Here is a 19,677-nt window from a genome sequence, read left to right on the forward strand (position 1 = left end):
CAATGATTGCCCAGTTCATTCACCACTGGCCCACAAGAATAGACATTCACTGCTGCTGGTAATGGAGGGTCCAAAACAATTTGAATGTTAAAGGAATATAACCTCCTCAGCAAGAAGAGCAAAATCAGAATACGCTTGGACCATGTAATCCAAAAAAGTAAGGCAAACTGATTATATAGGACAAGGACTTCCTTTTGAAGAATAAGTGAAGACATAAAGAAATTAAAAATAAATCTTGATGGGAGTGGACAAGATGGGTGACTAGAAGCAGCTAGTGTGTGTGGCTCTCACAGAGAGGAATGGAAGGGGCAAGTAAATACATCTGCAACTGAAATATCCAGGTACTCACATTGGGACTAATCAAGGAAACAACAGAGACCTACCAAGAGACATAGACTCCTACACAATAATAGTGGGAGACTTCCACATTCCACTGACACTATTTTACAGATAATTGAGGCAGAAAATTCACAAAGATATTCAGGACCTAAACTCAACATAGCCCCAAATGGATCCGATAAGCCTTTACACAACTCTCCACCGCCACCCTCCCCAAAAAAGAAAAACCAAACAAAAAATCCAGAATAAACATTCTTCTAATCACCATATGGCAAATACTCTAAAATCTACCACAAAATTGGACATAAAACAATCTTCAACAAACGTAAAAGAACTAAAATTATACCAAACACACTCTTGGACCACAGTGCAATGAAAATAGAGTTCAAGACTACGAAAATTGCTCAAAACCATGCAATTACATTGAAATTAAACAACATGCTTCTGAATGACTTTTGGGTAAATAATTAAATTAAGACAGAAATCAAAAAGTTCTTTAAAACTAATGAGAACAATGATACAACATACCAGAATCTCTCAGACACAGCTGAGGCAATGTTAAGAGGAAAATTCACAGCACTAAATGCCCAAATCAAAAATTTAGAATGATCTCAAATTAACAACCTAACATCACAACTGAAATAAAGCAGCAAGAACTGCTGACTTTAAGAAAATAATTAAAGTCGGCCGGGCGCGGTGGCTCAAGCCTGTAATCCCAGCACTTTGGGAGGCCGAGACGGGTGGATCACGAGGTCAGGAGATCGAGACCATCCTGGCTAACATGGTGAAACCCCGTCTCTACTAAAAAATACAAAAAACTAGCCGGGCATGGTGGCGGGTGCCTGTAGTCCCAGCTACTTGGGAGGCTGAGGCAGGAGAATGGCGTGAACCCGGGAGGCGGAGCTTGCAGTGAGCTGAGATCCGGCCATTGCACTCCAGCCTGGGCGGCAGAGCGAGACTCCGTCTCAAAAAAAAAAAAAAAAAAAAGAAAATAATTAAAGTCAGCAGAAGATGAGAAATAAAAAAATTAGAGCCGAAATGAAGGAAAACGGGACACTAAAAACCATTCAAAATATCAACGAATCCAGGAGTTTGTTTTTTGAAAAAATAAAACAGGCCACTAGCTAGACTAACAAAGAAGAAAAGAGAAGAAAATCAAATAAACATGATTAGAAATGACAAAGGGAATGTGACTACTGATCCTACAGAAATAAAAACGACCAGAAGAAGCTACTTTGAACACCTCTACACATACAAACTAGAAAACCTAGAAAAGATGGGTTAATTTATGGACACATTCACCCTCCCAAGACTGAGGCAGAAAATAATTGATTCCCTGAACAGATCAATAATGAACTGCAAAATTGCATCAGTGATAAATAGCTTAGCAACCAAAAAAAGCTTGGGACCTGATGGATTCACAGCCAAATTCTACCAGATGTACAAAAAAGAACTAGTACTATTCTTACAGACACTATTACAAAATATGGAGGAGGAGGGATTCCTCCCCAACTCATTCTATGAGGCCAGCATCATCTTGATACCTAAAACCTGGCAGAGACACAACAATGTCAACAAAAAAAACTTCAGGTTAATATCCTTAATGAAGATCAATGCAAAAATCCTCAAAAGACACTTGTAAACCAAAATAAGCAATGGTGAAAAGATTCCCTATTCAATAAACGGTGCTGGGATAACTGGCTAGCCATATGCAGAAGATTAAAGCTGGACCACTTCTTTACACCACACACACAAAATCAATTGAAGATGGATTAAAGACTTACAACTATAAAATCCCTGGAAGACAACCTAGGCAATACCATCCTGGACATAGAAACAGGCAAAGATGTTATGAGAAAGACACTGAAAGCAATCACGACAAAAGTAAAAATTGACAAGTGGGATCTAATTAAACTTAAGAGCTTCGGCACAGCAAAAGAAACTATCAACAGAGTAAACAGACAACCTACAGAGTGGGGAAATCATTTGCAAAGTATGCATCTGACAAAGGTCTAATATCTGGCATCTATAAGGAACTTAAATTTACAAGAGAAAAACAAGCCCATAAAAAAGTGAGCAGAGCACGTGAACAGACACTTCTTGAAAGAAGACATACATATGGCCAATAATCTTATGAAAAAAAGCTCAACATCACTGATCATTAGAGAAATGTAAATCAAAACCACCATGAGATACCATCTCACACCAGTCAGAATGGCTATTATTAAAAAGTCAAAAAATAACAGATGCTAGCAAGGTTGCAGAGAAAAAGGAACGCTAATACATGGTTGGTGAGAGTGTAAATTAGCTCTAACATTGTGGAAAGCAGTATGGCAATTCCTCAAAGAGCTAAAAGCAGAACTATCATTAGATCAGCAATCCCGTTACTGGGTACATACCCAGAGGAATGTAAATCTTTCCACCGTAAAGACACATGCACGGGAATGTTCATTACAGCCCTATTCCCAATAGCAAAGACATAGAGTCAACCTAAATTTCCATCAATGACAGATTGGATAAAGAAAGTGTGGTACATATACACCATGAAATACTATAAAAAGGAACTAAATCATGGCTTTTGTGGGAACATGGGTGGAGCTGAAGGTTATTATCCTTAGCAAACTAACACATGAACAGAAAACCAAATACTGCCAGCTCTCACACAAAGAAGGAGACAACAGACACTGGTGTCTACTTGAGGGGGGAGGCTGGGAGGAGGGAGAGCAGCAGAAAACATAACTGTTGAATATTGGCTTAATACCTGAGTGAGGAAATAATATGTACAAGAAACCGCCATGCCACGTGTTTGCCTGTGTAACAAACCTTCACATGTACCCCCAAACCTAAAAGTTTAAAAAATAAATAAATCATAAGGAGATGAAATGAGAACACAAAATGGACTTTCTGAAAAAAAGTACTTGCAATTTTTTTTTTTTTTTTTTTTTTTTTGGAGGGAGTCTCGCGCTGTGTCACCCAGGCTGGAGTGCAGTGGCGATCTCGGCTCACTGCAAGCTCCGCCTCCCAGGTTCACGCCATTCTCCTGCCTCAGCCTCCGAGTAGCTGGGACTACAGGCGCCCGCCACCTCGCCCGGCTAGTTTTTTGTATTTTTAGTAGAGACGGGGTTTCACCATGTTAGCCAGGATGGTCTTGATCTCCTGACCTCGTGATCCACCCGCCTCGGCCTCCCAAAGTGCTGGGATTACAGGCTTGAGCCACCGCGCCCGGCCAGTACTTGCAATTTAATTGATTTTAATATATTTACCAAATAATCATGTATAACTCATAATCATTTAATTAAAATTTAAATATATATATGTATAATAAGCAATTAAAAATTTCAACAGAAAAACTAAAAGAGAAGATGGTCAAATCAGAGAACAGTCTTATCACTCTGGAAAAGAGTCAAAAACACAGAACTAAACAGAGAGAGTTGAATAGAATAGAAAGGACAAAGAAAAGGCTGTTCTAAAAACCTGGAAAATACGGAGACTTTTCACAGAGCCATCCCAATAAATAATCTCCATTAGTTTCCTTCTTTCTTCACTTTTCTTGTGCTGCTGATCTAGGGCACAAACTTGGAAACCACAAGGCTACAGAACTCAAAGTTCCAAAAAAGTTAGTACAAAGGCTGCCTCTTTGTCTTGTAAATGTAACTTAGTTTTAATGATAGAAACTTCACACACACACAAAAATATCCCATACATAAGTAAAAACTTGAGGATATTTAGAATGAGAAAGATCACAGAAACATCAAATCACCATAACAATCAGCCTTTCCCTTTTTTCCAAAAGTGAGGACACAGTACAAGTCTAATATGAAAGTATTATCCAAGTTTGCAAGATTCCATTACTTTTCAAGTCATCAAAAGCATAAACTGATGCTTATGTATACCCCAGATGTGTCTCCCTGAACAACTTAAATTTCCAAAACATTGTTTTCATAGTGAATTTCTAAAACACTAAGGCATATCCTGCCCCCACTTTGACCCTTTTAACTATAGATGCTTTTCTTTTAAAATTGTTGATTCCAAATCTTAATAAAAATGGAAAAATAAGATTAAACATTCAGGTAAAAAGGATGTTTTCATAAAGTGGATTTATGTAATACTTTTAGCATTATTTATAATAATACACTAACTACACTATACCCAAACTGTAAAGCTTACAGCTTGAGGAACATAAGAGAGACGGGTGGAAGCTCTGTTAGTAATTTCAGCAGGTAAGCTAATGGAGCAGTGTGCTTCTCTCTAGTATGAAGGAATCTATTTACTGCCTGTAAATATTTATTTTTAAAATCCTAACATTGTAAGTCAAAGCTCAGTATTAATATTTCCTAATCCTTTATCTGTGACAGTGTTTATCCAAAGTTTTTTGTACTTAAAAGGATTCTTGCTTGTTTGTAAAAATCCTTAATTCTTTCGTGCCTGATTCTCGATGAGGTGGAATAAACAGCCCTACTTGACATTCTGGTCAGAAAAAATTTAGGAATACTGATTACTTGCTTGTTGGGTACAGCTATGAGTTTAAATAAACAATATACATATGTCTCACGAGGTGGGGTCTAGGACACCTGCTGATGACTGGGAAACACCATCACAGATCAAATAACTCACAATGATATAAAGAGCTTCTTTTGAGGGAAGGTCGCAAATTATTTGCAGTGAAGATGAGAGATTCTGGAAACAATGTCACCAACCAAATGTGGACAGAAGGTTTCACAACGAAGGTTGTTGATATTATTGGCCTCACACCATCATTTAGAGTCATCACATCTGTGCTTTTCTGAGAGCTCTTGAGTGAGCCAACTTATGAAATGTTACTTCCTCAGAGGTGTGACAGGATTCTGTTTTGTGGTCCTTATTAGCCTTTGTAATCCCAGCTTCATCCAGAATCTGGCACACAGTAAAAGCTCACCACATGTTTCTGAGTGAAGGAGAGCTCTGCATTTGATAAGTGACTATAACTCCTTGTAGGAATTGTTGTTCTCAGGAAAACAATATCATAGGAATGCTGCTATAAATATAAAGAAAGATTTATCCTGAAAGATTCATATGTCACAGCTAGATTACCTCTTCAGTATCTATTAATTGAAGATCAGATAAGAGACTCCTTAAGGTCTCTACACTCTCAAAAATTATGACTCTTGAAACAATTGCCAACGTTTATTTTCATAGAAAACATCTGCTGTGCCTAAATGACTAAACATTTCCAAAAGACATAATTTTTATACAAGGATGTAGGGGAGAGGGGAGGCTTGGATGAAATAAATTAGCAAACTGTTATTCCAACCACTAAGATAGAGAGATGGTTGGGCAGAATTAGTTCTGTTTGGAGAAATACCAAAGTGCAAAGTAATTGCAACTACCTTTTATTGAATGCCTACTAAAAGCCAAGGCATTACAGTAGGTGATTTGTATACACTATTGAGAATTCTGACAGCAAATTGCCCCACATCACAGAGTTAATAAGCAACTGAGCTGCATCCAGGCCCAGGGTCAGCCAGGCTCCACAGTCTTACAGGTTGGTGTAGTTCTCTAGGGGCTGTTCCAGTAAAGCCAAGGTGGAGAAAGGGATCAAGCGATGTTGCTGAGCAGCAGCAAACGAAAGGGGAATGGAGGTAAGGTGCTGAGAATGGGTGGAAATGAGACTCGGAGACTGAGATGGAGGACTAAGCAAAACCCAGGTATGACAAAGGCATACGACACAGAGAAATGACAAAGGCAAGCTTGCTCATGCTAGTTGTTAGAAACCAGTCAAGCTCCTGGGCCAATAGTTTAAATTGCTACTGCAGAGCTGGAAACCCCTCTCATGGGGCTTCTGAGGTTACAGCCAGGGCATTGCCCCTGGCTTTCTTTTATGGAACCTTTAGAAATTTCTGTGTCCCCTAATGACTTTCATCTTCTTTGATGATTCTAAAAGTGCTTAATTTTATAAATACATACATTTTTATATCTCTATTTCAAAAGGACAATCAGAACAGAAAATGTCACTTTGAAGTTGCTGCAATTTTTTGGTAGTGAGAGCAAACCCCGTTTTTCGTTTGGTTGGTTTTTATTTCATTTAAAAATTTATGATAGGGGGACAAATTCATATACAGGTTAAATATGCTGAGTAGGTACATAGATTTTTCAATATTGCTTTAATATATATTGAGTGAAAAGTATGGCCCTTTTACATATGAGCAGCCTGGATCAAGGCAAAAATTTGCAATAGGCATAAAGAAATCCAGTAGAGAGCGAGTTGACTGTGGCTTAGAAAAGGTGAGAAACTGCTTTTACTGAGTAGAAAAAGAGAGTCATGCTGGGAAATGTGGGACTTCCATAGTTGAAATTTCTTCTTTTTCTGTCAAACCAAAGGGAAGAGAAAGACAGTTTTGAAAGAGAGAAGCAAAAAATCCCCCAGGGAAATTACTTCAACAACTAAATTGGGAGAGGTTGAGATGACAGACAGCTACCACATTGAGAAAGGCTATTGGGGGTTGTTCATCTTTGATTCCTGTGAAACCATATTTTTTACACAGAAAATTGATACCTTAAGTAGCATAGATGAAAAAGGAGAGGTTCAGTTTTTACAGCGTTAGGAGAAAGAGGAAAAAGATTAGGACTGGGAAGAATTAAAGATAAGACAGAATTAATTCATTATATTTTGCCTTTACATTTTACTGCATTTATTTGCCTTGGCCATAATATACTATGTAATTCCGTCCTAGCCATAATATACTATGTAACTTTTAAAATTTATTTTCTTTAGTTTATCGGGGTATAATTGACAAAAATCATATATAAGTTGTGTAATGTGATGTTTTGATATACATATACATTGTCAGATGATTATTACAATCAAACTAATTAATGTATCTACTACCTCACAGGGTTTTTTTGGTGTGTTTTCGTGGCGAGAATACTTACAATCTAGAAAATTTACATTATTATTAACTATAGTCACTAGGTCTCCAGAACATATTCATCTTATAACCGAGAGTTTGTACCCTTTGATTAATATCTATTTTTCCCACCCCTTGGCCCCTGGTAACCACCCTTCTACTTTCTGTTTCTGTGAGCTTTATAGTATGTAATTTTAATTCCAAGTTTCAGGGAAAAAGAACAAATCATTGAATGGAAAAGTTCTCTATTGGGCAGGGCCCATGCTTTATATGTCTTCGTTGCTCTCCTCTTCTGTTCAGTCAGCTCACAGAAAATACTAGATGGGGAAAAATCTGTGTTTTTATATGTGTCTGTGTTTTTGGTATTATGAGATCTCAGAGTATTTTTGGTTTAACTACTCCTCTGGGAGGCTTATCCATTTGAATTCCAGGGACAGAACCAAGGGCCCAAGGTCCAAGGCAAAAGCCTTCTAGGAGTATGGAGTACATATTTGCAAATGTATGATACTACTGGGTGGGAGAGTGGCCAACTGGAGTTTATACACCCTACCTAAAAGCTGTCAATTTCATTTTAGCCTCCAACTTTGTGCTTTCCAACTTGGTGCTTTCCAATTTTTTCCATTTTAGGTCTCCAACTTTACGTGTTTAGAGTGGTTCTTGGTGATACTGGTTGAGTGCCTACTACGTTCTGAGTGCTGTAAATCCTTTTGATAATGCAGCAGAGTAGGTAACGTGACTCCATTTTACTGATGAAGAAAGAGACTTACAGAAGCAAAATAACTTGCCGAAAATCACTCAGTTATTAAACAACCCATGTTAGATATTTATATGGTTTGGCTGTGTCCCGACCCAAATCTCATCTTGAATTGCAATCCGAATTGTAATCCCCATTGTTGAAGGAGGGACGTTGTGGGAGGTGATTAGATGATGGGGACGGCTCCCCCATGCTGTTCTTGTGATGATGAGCTCTCAGGAGGTCTGATGGATTTATAAGAGGCTTTTCTCCCCTTAACTTTGCACTTCTCTCTCCTGACGCCACGTGAAGAAGGTTGGGTTTGCTTTCCCTTCCACTGTTAGAATCACGTTCCTTAGGGTTTGAGAGTCGGCGCGAGGAACCACCCAACACACAAATTTCGGCAGAAAGTCATTTACTGGTGCACCAGGGCCCTCTCACCTGGAAGGAATGAGGGAGAGAGAGCCCCGATTTGTGGCGATACATCTCTTTTATAGCGTTTAGGCTTTATTTGCATACAGGCTATTGATTGGCCTCTTTTGTAACCTCGAGGCCAGGTGTCTTTTTCTATTTGGCGACGCAAAGGGGTGGGATAGGTACTAGCCCCGGGGAGGTCTGGGGAATGCAGTTTTCCTTTGCTGATGCAACCTTGGGTCTGGGTTGCAGCGATCGGGCCCCGCCACCTTTAGCATACTGGTTTGGAATTTCCGGCTGAGGCAGGGCTTGTTTTACAATTCAGAGGGCGGGAAAGCAGTTTTACAGAAGCAGAACAAAGGCAGTTAATCATTTAGTAACAAGTCTTACATCAAGCCTTGCAACAAACTCTGCCTGCGCCACGAACAAACAGAACCATTTACGGGGAGGGCCTAAAAGTTTTACTTTTCATTTTCCCCCTTTTCTTGTGTCTTAGAGGCTCAATCTTGAGCTTCTTCATCGGTTCTGAGCACTTGATACTGTTGGGTTAGCACCATAGCGTGTATTATGTTTAATTTATCATTAATAAAAGCGGTTAGACGGTTAAAAATGCACGGCCCAATGGTGAGTAAGAGCAAGAGGGTAAGTAGAGGGCCAAGAAAGGGCAGGAGGTAAGGGAGGAGCCCTTGAAGCCCAGTCCAAAGTGGGTTGGAAGCTAGATCTTTTCTGCGTCTTTCTAGTTCTTCTTGTAAGGTTTTTATTTTGTCTCTCACAATCCCTGATTTGTTAGCATAAAAGCAGCATTTTTCTTGCAGGGCTAAACAGATTCCTCCTTGTTCTGCTGTAAGTAGATCTAGCCCCCTTCTGTTCTGGAGAACCACTTCGGCTAATGAGTCTACTTGATCTTGCAGATCTTGTATGGTGCTGGATAAGATTTGTACATCAGAAATTAGCTGATTAGATAATTTTGTATATTGGGTCACAGAGACACCTAGGCTTGTAGCTCCTGTTGTGAAGGCTGTGGTGATCCCTAGCCCAGCTAGTAAAGGAATAAACTGTATGGCCCGTTTAGGTCTATATATAAAATGATCAATAGCAGGGATAGGGACCGGTTCATCTCCGGGAATGATGTCAATGTCGGGGAGGAGAGTTGCTAGGACGCAAAGCCCCGTCCAGTTCGTGGGTAGATAAGTGTATGCCATGTTATTGCCACAGAGAAAGACCGAACCATTTACAGCGCATATGGGACCGGTGACATTGGTTATGGAGGTACAGTTGCTGAAGGCAACATGGCCTAGATCTATTTCTTCTGTACTGTTGTAGGAAGGGGAAAAGAGGCAAGATGAATTGGAAAACTGCATCGGTTGAACTAGAAGGGGGGGAATTATTAAACAAGAGATATTAACCGAGGAGCAAGTTACGTAGGATAATGGGAAGGTAGGTATTGCGATAGGAGTAGGGGGACCTAATTTTAAACAAAGCCAACAGTCGTCGACCAGGCTCGTGTTGGACATTAGGAGTAAGTTGTAAGTGGCATTGAGAATGTTTAAAGTCTGGGCATCGACCATGAAGTTATCTCTAACCTTAGGCAAGGCCAAAGGGTGATACCGAAGTTCAGGATATAGGGCTTTATGAATTTCTTCCAGTTTTCTCTGAACACTTTTAATTCTTGTGGTGTCTAATGGACCTCCTCCATCAGAGACGTGGATAGGAGCTGTAGTGCTCCAGCAAATAGACTGTCCTTTTATGCCATTACAGGGAGATTGTATAAGTTTGTTGGTGGATCCTAATACTTGTACATCACTGGTGCCCCCAGTTTGTGTTTTTAGCAGAGTAGCCGTATAATATGTCTTATTGCCTGATCTGCATTGTTGGTATGAGGTATAACAAGAACTGTGTACTGAGGACTGGTAAGAACTACAGGGGCACTCTTGGAGTGGCCCGCTAGGGGAGGTGTCTTTTGGAATTAACTTGCATTTCCATCTTTGGTCGGGCATTAAGTAAGCTGTCTTGCCTGAGCAAGTCACTTGACTGACCCTGTCTGACGGGGGCTCGGACACTTGTCCTCCGCTGCAATCGCATGGTCGGCCATATCGCTTTTGTACTAATTCTATGGCTTTGCGAGGGTCGTCAAACCCCGCGTAGACCAGTACTAGGTTGTATAAGAAGATTATCTTTGTTGTGAATCTCATCTTGGACTATGTGAGGGGTTACTGCTATGTACGGCGCGGGGTAGGAGGACAAGGGCAAGTAAGAAGTCAAGTGCGTGAGAGTCTTATCTTAAGGGGGTCCTCGGAGCGGCGGAGCCTCCAAGTTCCGGATGACGCCGGTCCAGGCGTCCCTGGAGCAGCCTTGGCGTGGGATGCGTGAATCCAAGTGGCGATTCCGTCAACCTTTATGGCTGTGGGTGTGGTCAGGAGAACAATGTAGGGTCCTTTCCACCGAGGCTCCAGTCCCTGAGAACGGTGTCGTCTAACGTAGACGGAGTCCCCCACCTGGAAGGGGTGGCTGGTCTGCGAATGTCCTGGCCGGTACAGTTCTGCCAAGGGGGCCCAGATTTGGGTCTGTACTGCTTGTAGTCCTTTTAGCCGGGCCTGTAGGTCAGTCTTAGAGTTGGAGGGAGAAAAGGAGTCAAGTAAGGTTGACAAAGGGGGAGGTCCTCCATAGAGGATTTCATATGGAGTGAGCCCAAAGCGGTTAGGCGTATTCCGGGCTCTTAATAGAGCTAGAGATAGGAGGCGTCTCCAATCTTTTAAGCCAGTCTCTAAGGTCAATTTAGTAAGGGTCTCTTTTATTGTTCTATTCATTCTTTCTACCTGTCCTGAGCTCTGGGGTCTATAAGCACAATGCAATTTCCAATTAATCCCCAGTATCCTGGCTAGCCCCTGACTTACCTGGGAAACGAAGGCCGGCCCGTTGTCTGACCCAATTACCTTGGGAAGTCCAAATCTAGGAAAGATTTCTTCTAGAATCTTCTTGGCTACTATGTGTGCCGTTTCTTGCCGGGTGGGGAAGGCTTCTACCCATCCTGAAAAGGTATCTACAAACACTAGTAAGTACTTATACCCAGCATAGTGAGGCTTTACTTCAGTGAAGTCTACCTCCCAATAAGCCCCCGGGTGGCTGCCACGGGTTCGGGTTCCTGCTGGCACTCGAGTAGCCCCAGCGTTCACCTGCTGACAGACCTTGCAGGCTGAAGTCACCTGTTCTATTAGAGTACTTGCCTTGGGAATGAGAAAGTCAGTTTTTTCAATCAACATTTTTAACTTCCGGCTACCTAAGTGTGTCCAGGCGTGCATCTGCTGGATCATAGCCACAGCTTCTTTTTGTGGGAGGACTGTCTTCCCTTCTTTTTCCCAGTTCTTGGTGTCCTTGTTTTTTATAGCTCCCATGGCTTTTGCCTCTTCCTGATCTTCTGGGGTGTAGGTATGTTCATTTTGGTCGGTCTTGTTGGGTTCTGAGGCCAAGGTTAGTACTTTTGCCATGGCTGCCTGCTTGGCCACTTGGTCTGCCTGTCTGTTCCCCACCGCAACTGGATCCTGTCCTTTCTGATGTCCGGGACAGTGGATTATGGCTACTTCTCGTGGGAGGAAGAGGGCTTTTAACAAGGCAATTATTTCAGCTTTGTTCTTGATTTCTTTCCCCTCTGATGTTAGGAGACCTCTTCTTTCATAAATACTTCCATGGGTATGAGCCGTTGCAAAAGCATATCGGCTATCTGTATAAATATTAGCCTTTTTCCCCTTGGACAGCTCTAGGGCCTTTGTTAGCGCTATTAGCTCAGCCTTTTGTGCAGACGTGCCAGGGGGCAGTGACTGCGCCCAAATGGTGGTGTGGCCATCTACCACTGCTGCCCCCGCCCTCCGGGTACCTGAGTCAAGATAGCTGCTGCCGTCCGTATACCATGTGTGGTCCGCGTCTGGAAGTTCTGTGTCCTTGAGGTCCTCCCGCGTTCCGTGGGTTTCTGCCAACACCTGCCGACAGTCGTGAGGGCTCAGTTGGTCTCCTGGTAGCGGCAGCAGCGTTGCAGGGTTCAGGGTGACCGGAGGGCCAAACCGGACGCGGTCCGTGTCCAATAGAAGGGCTTGGTAGTGGGTCAAGCGTGCATTGGTAATCCACCGGTCCGGGGGCTGTCGCACTATGGCCTCTAGAGCGTGTGGAGTAATAACAGTCAATGGCTGCCCTAGGGTTAACTTAGCAGAGTCTTTGACTAACATGGCAGTGGCTGCCATGATGCGGAGACACGGGGGCCAACCGGCCGCTACAGGATCTAGTTTTTTAGACAGATACGCTACCGGTTTCTTCCAGGGCCCTAATTTCTGGGTTAAGACTCCTTTTGCAATTCCTTGCCTCTCATCTAGGAAGAGGGTGAAAGGTTTTGAGGTATCCGGCAACCCAAGGGCTGGGGCAGAGAGGAGTGCTTTCTTTAGAGTCTCAAAAGCCAATTGATGTTCTTCCTGCCAGGTAAAAGGGGTGCTTCCCTTGGTAAGGGTATAAAGGGGGGCGGCCAACTCAGCGAAACCGGGTATCCACAGGCGACAGAACCCAGCAGTTCCCAGGAATTCACGCACCTCTCTGGGATTCCGGGGCGGTGGAATGCGAGCCACAGTCTCTATGCGCCCAGGGGTGAGCCACCTTTTTCCCTCACTCAGTATGTACCCCAGGTAAGTTACCTTGGTCTGACAAATTTGTGCCTTCTTGGCGGATGCCCGGTATCCTTTCTCACCTAGTTCCTGGAGTAGATGCCTAGTACCTTGCATGCAGGCTTCCTTTGTGGGGGCCGCCAAGAGGAGGTCATCTACATACTGGAGCAGGGTCACTTCTGGATGCTGGGTCCGGAAGTCGGTGAGGTCCCTGTGGAGAGCCTCATCGAAGAGAGTGGGGGAGTTTTTGAACCCTTGGGGAAGACGGGTCCAGGTCAATTGGCCTGAGATTCCTCTCTCAGGGTCTTTCCACTCAAAGGCAAATAGTTCCTGGCTTTGGGGGGCCAGGGGTAAACAAAAGAAGGCATCTTTTAAGTCCAGTACGGTATACCAGCTGTAGTCTGGTTTTAAGGTACTGAGCAAGTTGTAAGGATTGGGGACCGTAGGGTGGATGTCCACAGTTCTTTTATTAATTTCTCTCAAATCTTGGACGGGCCTGTAATCCTGGGTACCAGGCTTTTTTACTGGCAGAAGAGGAGTATTCCAGGGTGAGCGACAAGGTCGCAAAACTCCAAGTTCTAGAAATTTGATAATGTGTTGCCGAATGCCCATATGAGCCTCTAGGCTCATGGGGTATTGTTTGATAGATACAGGCACCGCTGTGGGCTTTAGATCAATTATGATTGGGGCTTGACACTTGGCCCGCCCAAGTCCTCCCGTTTCCGCCCAAGCTTGGGGAAAATCTTGTAACCAGACATCAGGGAGGCTGGTGGTGACCGGGATGTCAAAAAGCCGGTGTTCATCTTGCAGAGACACAGTCAAAATTTGGATGGGCTGGCCATCTCGGTCTAACACTTGGGCCCCTGCCTCGGAGAAGTGGATCTGAGCTCCGAGTTTGGTTAGGAGATCTCGCCCCAGAAGGGGGTACGGACATTCAGGTACCACCAAGAAGGAGTGCGTCACCATTCCTTGCCCTAGGTTAACTGTCCGGTGGTTAGTCCATTTGTGCATTTTTCTTCCTGTTGCCCCCTGGACCCAAGATGTACGAGAGGACAGGGGTCCGTTTGCCTTGGTCAAAACCGAGTGTTGGGCGCCTGTGTCCACCAAGAAGGTGGTGGGATGCCCCCCTACAGATAGAGTTAGCCGGGGCTCGGGGGGGGCTCCAGAGCCCTGACACCCCTATTCGCTGTCCTCACCTAAGGTGAGAACAGGGGCAGGTTTCTTCTGGTCTCTAGGACGCTTGGGGCAGTCCTTGATCCAATGCCCTCGCTCTTTGCAGTAGGCGCACTGGTCCTTATCTACTTTAGGCCGCCTTCTTGTTTCCCCTGACTTTCCTGTCCTTTTTTCTGTCACTACGGCTGCCAGGATTTTGGTTAAATGCTTATCTCTTTTTCTGTCTCTCCGATCTTCCCGTTCTTCCTGTTCTTTTATAAGCCTAGCTTCTCTTTCTTCTGGGGTTTCTCTTTTATTGTATACCTTTTCTGCCTCCCTTACTAATTCCTGCAGCCCATGAGTTTGGATTCCGTCTAGCCTTTGGAGTTTTCCTTTTATGTCTGGTGCTGCCTGATCTATGAACGACATGGCCACGGTAGCCTTGTGTTCTGGTGCTTCTGGATCAAATGGGGTATACATTCGAAACCCCTCCAGAAGCCTTTCCATAAAGGCTGCCGGGCTTTCATCTTTTCCCTGAGTTATAGTCCTTACCTTGGCCAAATTGGTGGGGCGTTTTCCTGCCCCCTTGAGACCCGCCAACAGAGCCTGGCGATAGATTCGGAGACTCTCCCTACCTGGTGCTGTCTCATAATCCCAGTCCGGGCGGGTGAGGGGAAATCCCTCGTCTATTTCATTGGGGAGCTGGGTTGGAAGGCCTCCTGGCCCCGGCACATTTTTCCGGGCTTCCAGGAGGACTCGCTGCCTTTCTTCGGTGGTTAAAAGGACCTGCAAAAGCTGTTGACAATCATCCCAGGTAGGCTGGTGGGTGAGGAGAATTGATTCTATCAACGAGGTCAAGGCCTGGGGGTCTTGGGAAAAGGGGGGGTTGTGGGTTTTCCAATTATAGAGGTCGGAGGCAGAAAAGGGCCAGTACTGGATCGTGCGGTTGACCGTGCGAAGGGGAAAAAGGGAAGATTGCCAGGTGGAAGGGCCATCCGGGCCTTCGGCCCGCCGGAGGCGGAGACGGGGGGTTTGTGGCGGGGTCTTGGGGGTGAGTTCAGGTGGGGCTGGAGAGGAAGGCGGGGTCGACGAGGAGACAAGAGAGGAAGGAGTGGGGGCAGAAGGGGTGGTAGGAGAAACGGGGGACAAGACAGGGGGCGAGGGTGAGTTGTAAGGTGGGGGTTCCAGGAGGGGATTATGTGGTGGATGAGGTAGAGGGTCTTGGAAGAGGAGGTCTTGCTGCGACTCATCTGGGAGTACGGGTTTAGGCAGATCCAGGGTCCGGTTCTTTGGGACTTCTAGGGCAAGGAGAGTGGACTTGGGTGAGGAAGGGGTATGGAGAAAGGGTTTCACCCAAGGCGGAGGATTTCGGACGAGATCCTCCCAGGTGATGATGTAGGCCACTTGGTCCGGGTGACCATGCGGCCCAGGATCCATTACCTTTGTCTTAACCTGCAAAATAACGGAGAGGTCAAAAGTTCCGTCCCGGGGCCACCCGTCATGAAGGGTGGGCCACTCGGACGAGCAGAAAGTTTGCCATCGTCCTTTTCGGACTCCTACGGAAAGATTGTGGGCTCTGGCCCGGACGTCTGAAAAGTGTGTCAAAGTCAAAGATAGAGGAGTTGTTAGCGTCTGTCCCATTGTCCCGTCCTTAGGCTCATACACACATATAAATAAGACAACAGTGACAACACAAACCAGACAAAAACAGAGGAGCCGCGTGGCCAGAGAATGGCGCCAAAGTACTACAAGTGATTCAGATGGCAGGGGGAACCTGCCTTCAGATTTGAGGAGGCTGACAGTGTCATCAGCCTTCTTCCAGACGACCGCCGGGGCGTCCCCCGGGGTCGGAGTGTGAGGGTCCAGGACACGTCTGTCCTCCCTCTACACTCCTACGGAGGTTGGCCGACCTCAGAGACTAAAGACAAAACAAAAGTAAAGTACCTGACTACACGTAAGAGTCGTCTTGTCGTCCGTCCGCCACCGGTGGCCGGGGCCGCGCGGTTTCTGCCGAAAAGGAAAAGGGGCCGGTGTCCTCTGGCCGCCTCTCAAATCCCGGACGAGCCCCCAGATGTTAGAATCACGTTCCTTAGGGTTTGAGAGTCGGCGCGAGGAACCACCCAACACACAAATTTCGGCAGAAAGTCATTTACTGGTGCACCAGGGCCCTCTCACCTGGAAGGAATGAGGGAGAGAGAGCCCCAATTTGTGGCGATACATCTCTTTTATAGCGTTTAGGCTTTATTTGCATACAGGCTATTGATTGGCCTCTTTTGTAACCTCGAGGCCAGGTGTCTTTTTCTATTTGGCGACGCAAAGGGGTGGGATAGGTACTAGCCCCGGGGAGGTCTGGGGAATGCAGTTTTCCTTTGCTGATGCAACCTTGGGTCTGGGTTGCAGCGATCGGGCCCCGCCACCTTTAGCATACTGGTTTGGAATTTCCGGCTGAGGCAGGGCTTGTTTTACAATTCAGAGGGCGGGAAAGCAGTTTTACAGAAGCAGAACAAAGGCAGTTAATCATTTAGTAACAAGTCTTACATCAAGCCTTGCAACAAACTCTGCCTGCGCCACGAACAAACAGAACCATTTACGGGGAGGGCCTAAAAGTTTTACTTTTCACACCAAATTGTAAGTTTCATGAGACCTTCTCAGCCATGCAGAACTATGTCAATTAAACCTCTTTTCTTTATAAATTACCCAGTCTTGGGTATTTCTCCACAGCAGTATGAGGATAGACATTAGTCACAGGTAAGTCTTCTCTTTCTACTTTTACCACCCTATTGAGAGCAGTAAGCTTACTGGAAGTGTATGAGGAAACAGATGCTTATGTGTACTAAATTGCATATTTTAGCCTGTCAAGTGACAGCAAATGTTTCATTCCGTTTTCCTTTTTGTACTCTGCAATGATGGTATGTACACAATTTTTTTATTCATTCCTTTAAAAAAAGTAAGTTTTACAAGGCCAGGCATGGTGGCTTGTTCCTGTAATCCCAGCACTTTGGGAGGCCAAGGCAGGCGGCAACCTGAGGTCAGGAGCTTGAGACCAGTCTGACCAACACGGAGAAACTCCGTCTCCACCAAAAATACAAAAAAATTAGCCAGGCATGATGGCAGGTGCCTGTAATCCCAGCTACTCAGGAGGCTGAGGCAAGCGAATCACTTGAACCCGGGAGGCAGAGGTTGCAGTAAGCCGAGATCACGTCATTGCACTCCAGCCTGGGCAACAAGAGCGAAACTCTGTCTCAAAAAACAAAAAGGTTTAAAAATGTTAGTTGTGAATTCACAATGTTCCAACGAAGAATTGAAGAGAAAGCTTTCCTTCTGTATATTAAACAGAACAACAAAACTGGTAGGCAAAGAATACACGGTAGTCTTTTCAAGACAGCAGTGTGAAAAATGTGGAACACAATGGCTTGTTCTAGGTAATTAAGTGCTCTGACCGCTTCTACGCTTGAAATAATTGTAATGTGTCATTCTTGCATTTCATTATTTGGAGTTTTGAAATACAGTTTGAAGAAAATAAGATCACTAAACAAAAAACATAGAGATGATAATAGGCATGATTTACATTACAAAAACCTGTTTTTTTAGTCTTAAACATATTTAGTCTTTAGGGTTCTTTATGCTTTGAGCTCTCATAATACAACTAAGTGCTTGTTTTTGACTCATTAGTTACTTAACCTAGGGTTAAGGTACAGGAAGACAAGCAATGAAGCAAAGTGAAAAAGGGGTTAAGGTGCATTTCTTTTTTTTTTTTTTTTTTTTTTTTGAGACGGAGTCTCGCGCTGTGTCACCCAGGCTGGAGTGCAGTGGCGCGATCTCGGCTCACTGCAAGCTCCGCCTCCCAGGTTCAGGCCATTCTCCTGCCTCAGCCTCCGAGTAGCTGGGACTACAGGCGCCCGCCACCACGCCCGGCTAGTTTTTTGTATTTTTAGTAGAGACGGGGTTTCACCATGTTAGCCAGGATGGTCTCGATCTCCTGACCTCGTGATCCGCCCGCCTCGGCCTCCCAAAGTGCTGGGATTACAGGCTTGAGCCACCGCGCCCGGCCAAGGTGCATTTCTTAAAGGGTTTGAAGCCCTGAGTGTTAAAGAGCATTATGAAATAAAGTATCTTAGAAATAGTAACAATAGTAGCTAATAAATATTGAGTTTACCACTTCACAGGCACTATACTAAGCACTTTATACAAATTTAGTGCCCTCAGTAGTCCCATGAACAGGTTAGTATTATTATCCCAATTTTGCAGATGAGGAAACTGTAGCACAAAGAGAAAAATCCCTTGTACTCAACGATTTTTAACCCTGGAGTCTCGCTAATAATTCTCTTTAATCAAAAGAAAAAAATCGCTCATAAATATTAGACGTGAAGGTCACTTAGAGATCAATTTGTCCATCATTTCTCCAACTGGGTTCCATACGAGAAGATGTGGGATGAATGGGTCCCCAAATAAATTTGAAGATCACTGCACATTCTGCTCACTCACTTTCTTGTTCAGCCACAATTTCTGAGTTGTATGAATTATTTTACAAGTTCATATCACCTTTAAACTCAGAATAAAAGTTGTTTAGCCTTTAAAAAATTGTGAAATGTGCTAAAAGTGTTTGAAAAAAGTTCTTTCTCATTAGCAATCTCCCTTCTAAGTTTGTATTAGTCTTTAGCCTACTTGTCTTTGTTCCATCAAGCTCAAACTACCTTAAGCAAAGTGATTAATGGAATAATTCAGGGGTTGGCATACTACAGCCAGGAGAACAAATCCAAGCATTTTATTTATTTATTTACTTTTATTTTTAAAGGGTTGTAAAAAGGAAAAAAAAAAAAAAAGACAGGGTCTTTGTGTGGTCCTGAAAAGCCTATTTACTATCTATCTGGCCCTTCATAGAAAAAGTTCATCAACCTTGAGAATAATCAAACATTCTGAAATAATAAGTACAACTTAAGGAGGTTTTACTTTGACAATTAAGTATAAAAATGTTTTCTGTATTCCACTATCTACAGAACAATTAAGTGGCAAGTTAAAATCAGAATATTTACTAGTGATGTAACTAAGAATATTTAGCTTTGGTTATGAACAACTTTATTTTGCAAACTTAGGCATGGGAGAAACAGAATTTATGTCTGTAGTGACTTAATTTGTTTCTCATACCACTTAGGGAGCAGAAACTTAATGTCAGTTGATTTGGGGTTTCCCTTTCACCTAGGGTTGACTGTAATTTTGAGGGAGACATCTGGTTACCATGTTTCACATGTTTGTACTGCTGAAACAGGCCCTACTCTTCTCCCGGCCTTCCTGTCTGTCTCACCTGTCATGCAGCAGCCCTGCTTCCCAGTCACACAGCACCCTAAGTCACGCAGCCCCTTGTCACACAGCCCCCTAGTCACACAGTCCCTAGTCACACAGCCCCTTCAGGACGTTTCCCCACCGTTACTTCCTTGCCACTGTCTAAAGCCATTATAGACTCACTAAACCAAAGCCAGATTCTTTCTGCTTAAGGCAGTTTATTGCCTGTAAT

General features: G+C 43.9%; 1 protein-coding gene across 1 annotated transcript; it reads right to left on the reverse strand.

The window, feature by feature from the left end:
• Nucleotides 1–8,427: 8,427 nt before the first annotated feature.
• LOC116275302 (syncytin-1-like) lies at nt 8,428–16,603 on the reverse strand. Its single transcript, XM_031667151.1, has 4 exons — nt 16,110–16,603; nt 15,606–15,617; nt 8,754–10,976; nt 8,428–8,660 (listed from the first exon to the last, which is right to left on the reverse strand). The coding sequence occupies exon 3, from the start codon at nt 10,560–10,562 to the stop codon at nt 8,871–8,873; it is 1,692 nt and encodes a 563-aa protein (XP_031523011.1). The 5' UTR covers nt 10,563–10,976; nt 15,606–15,617; nt 16,110–16,603; the 3' UTR covers nt 8,428–8,660; nt 8,754–8,870.
• Nucleotides 16,604–19,677: the final 3,074 nt, after the last annotated feature.

This window comes from Papio anubis, chromosome 6 (genome assembly GCF_008728515.1).
Source record: "Papio anubis isolate 15944 chromosome 6, Panubis1.0, whole genome shotgun sequence".
Taxonomy (NCBI): Eukaryota; Metazoa; Chordata; class Mammalia; order Primates; family Cercopithecidae; genus Papio; species Papio anubis.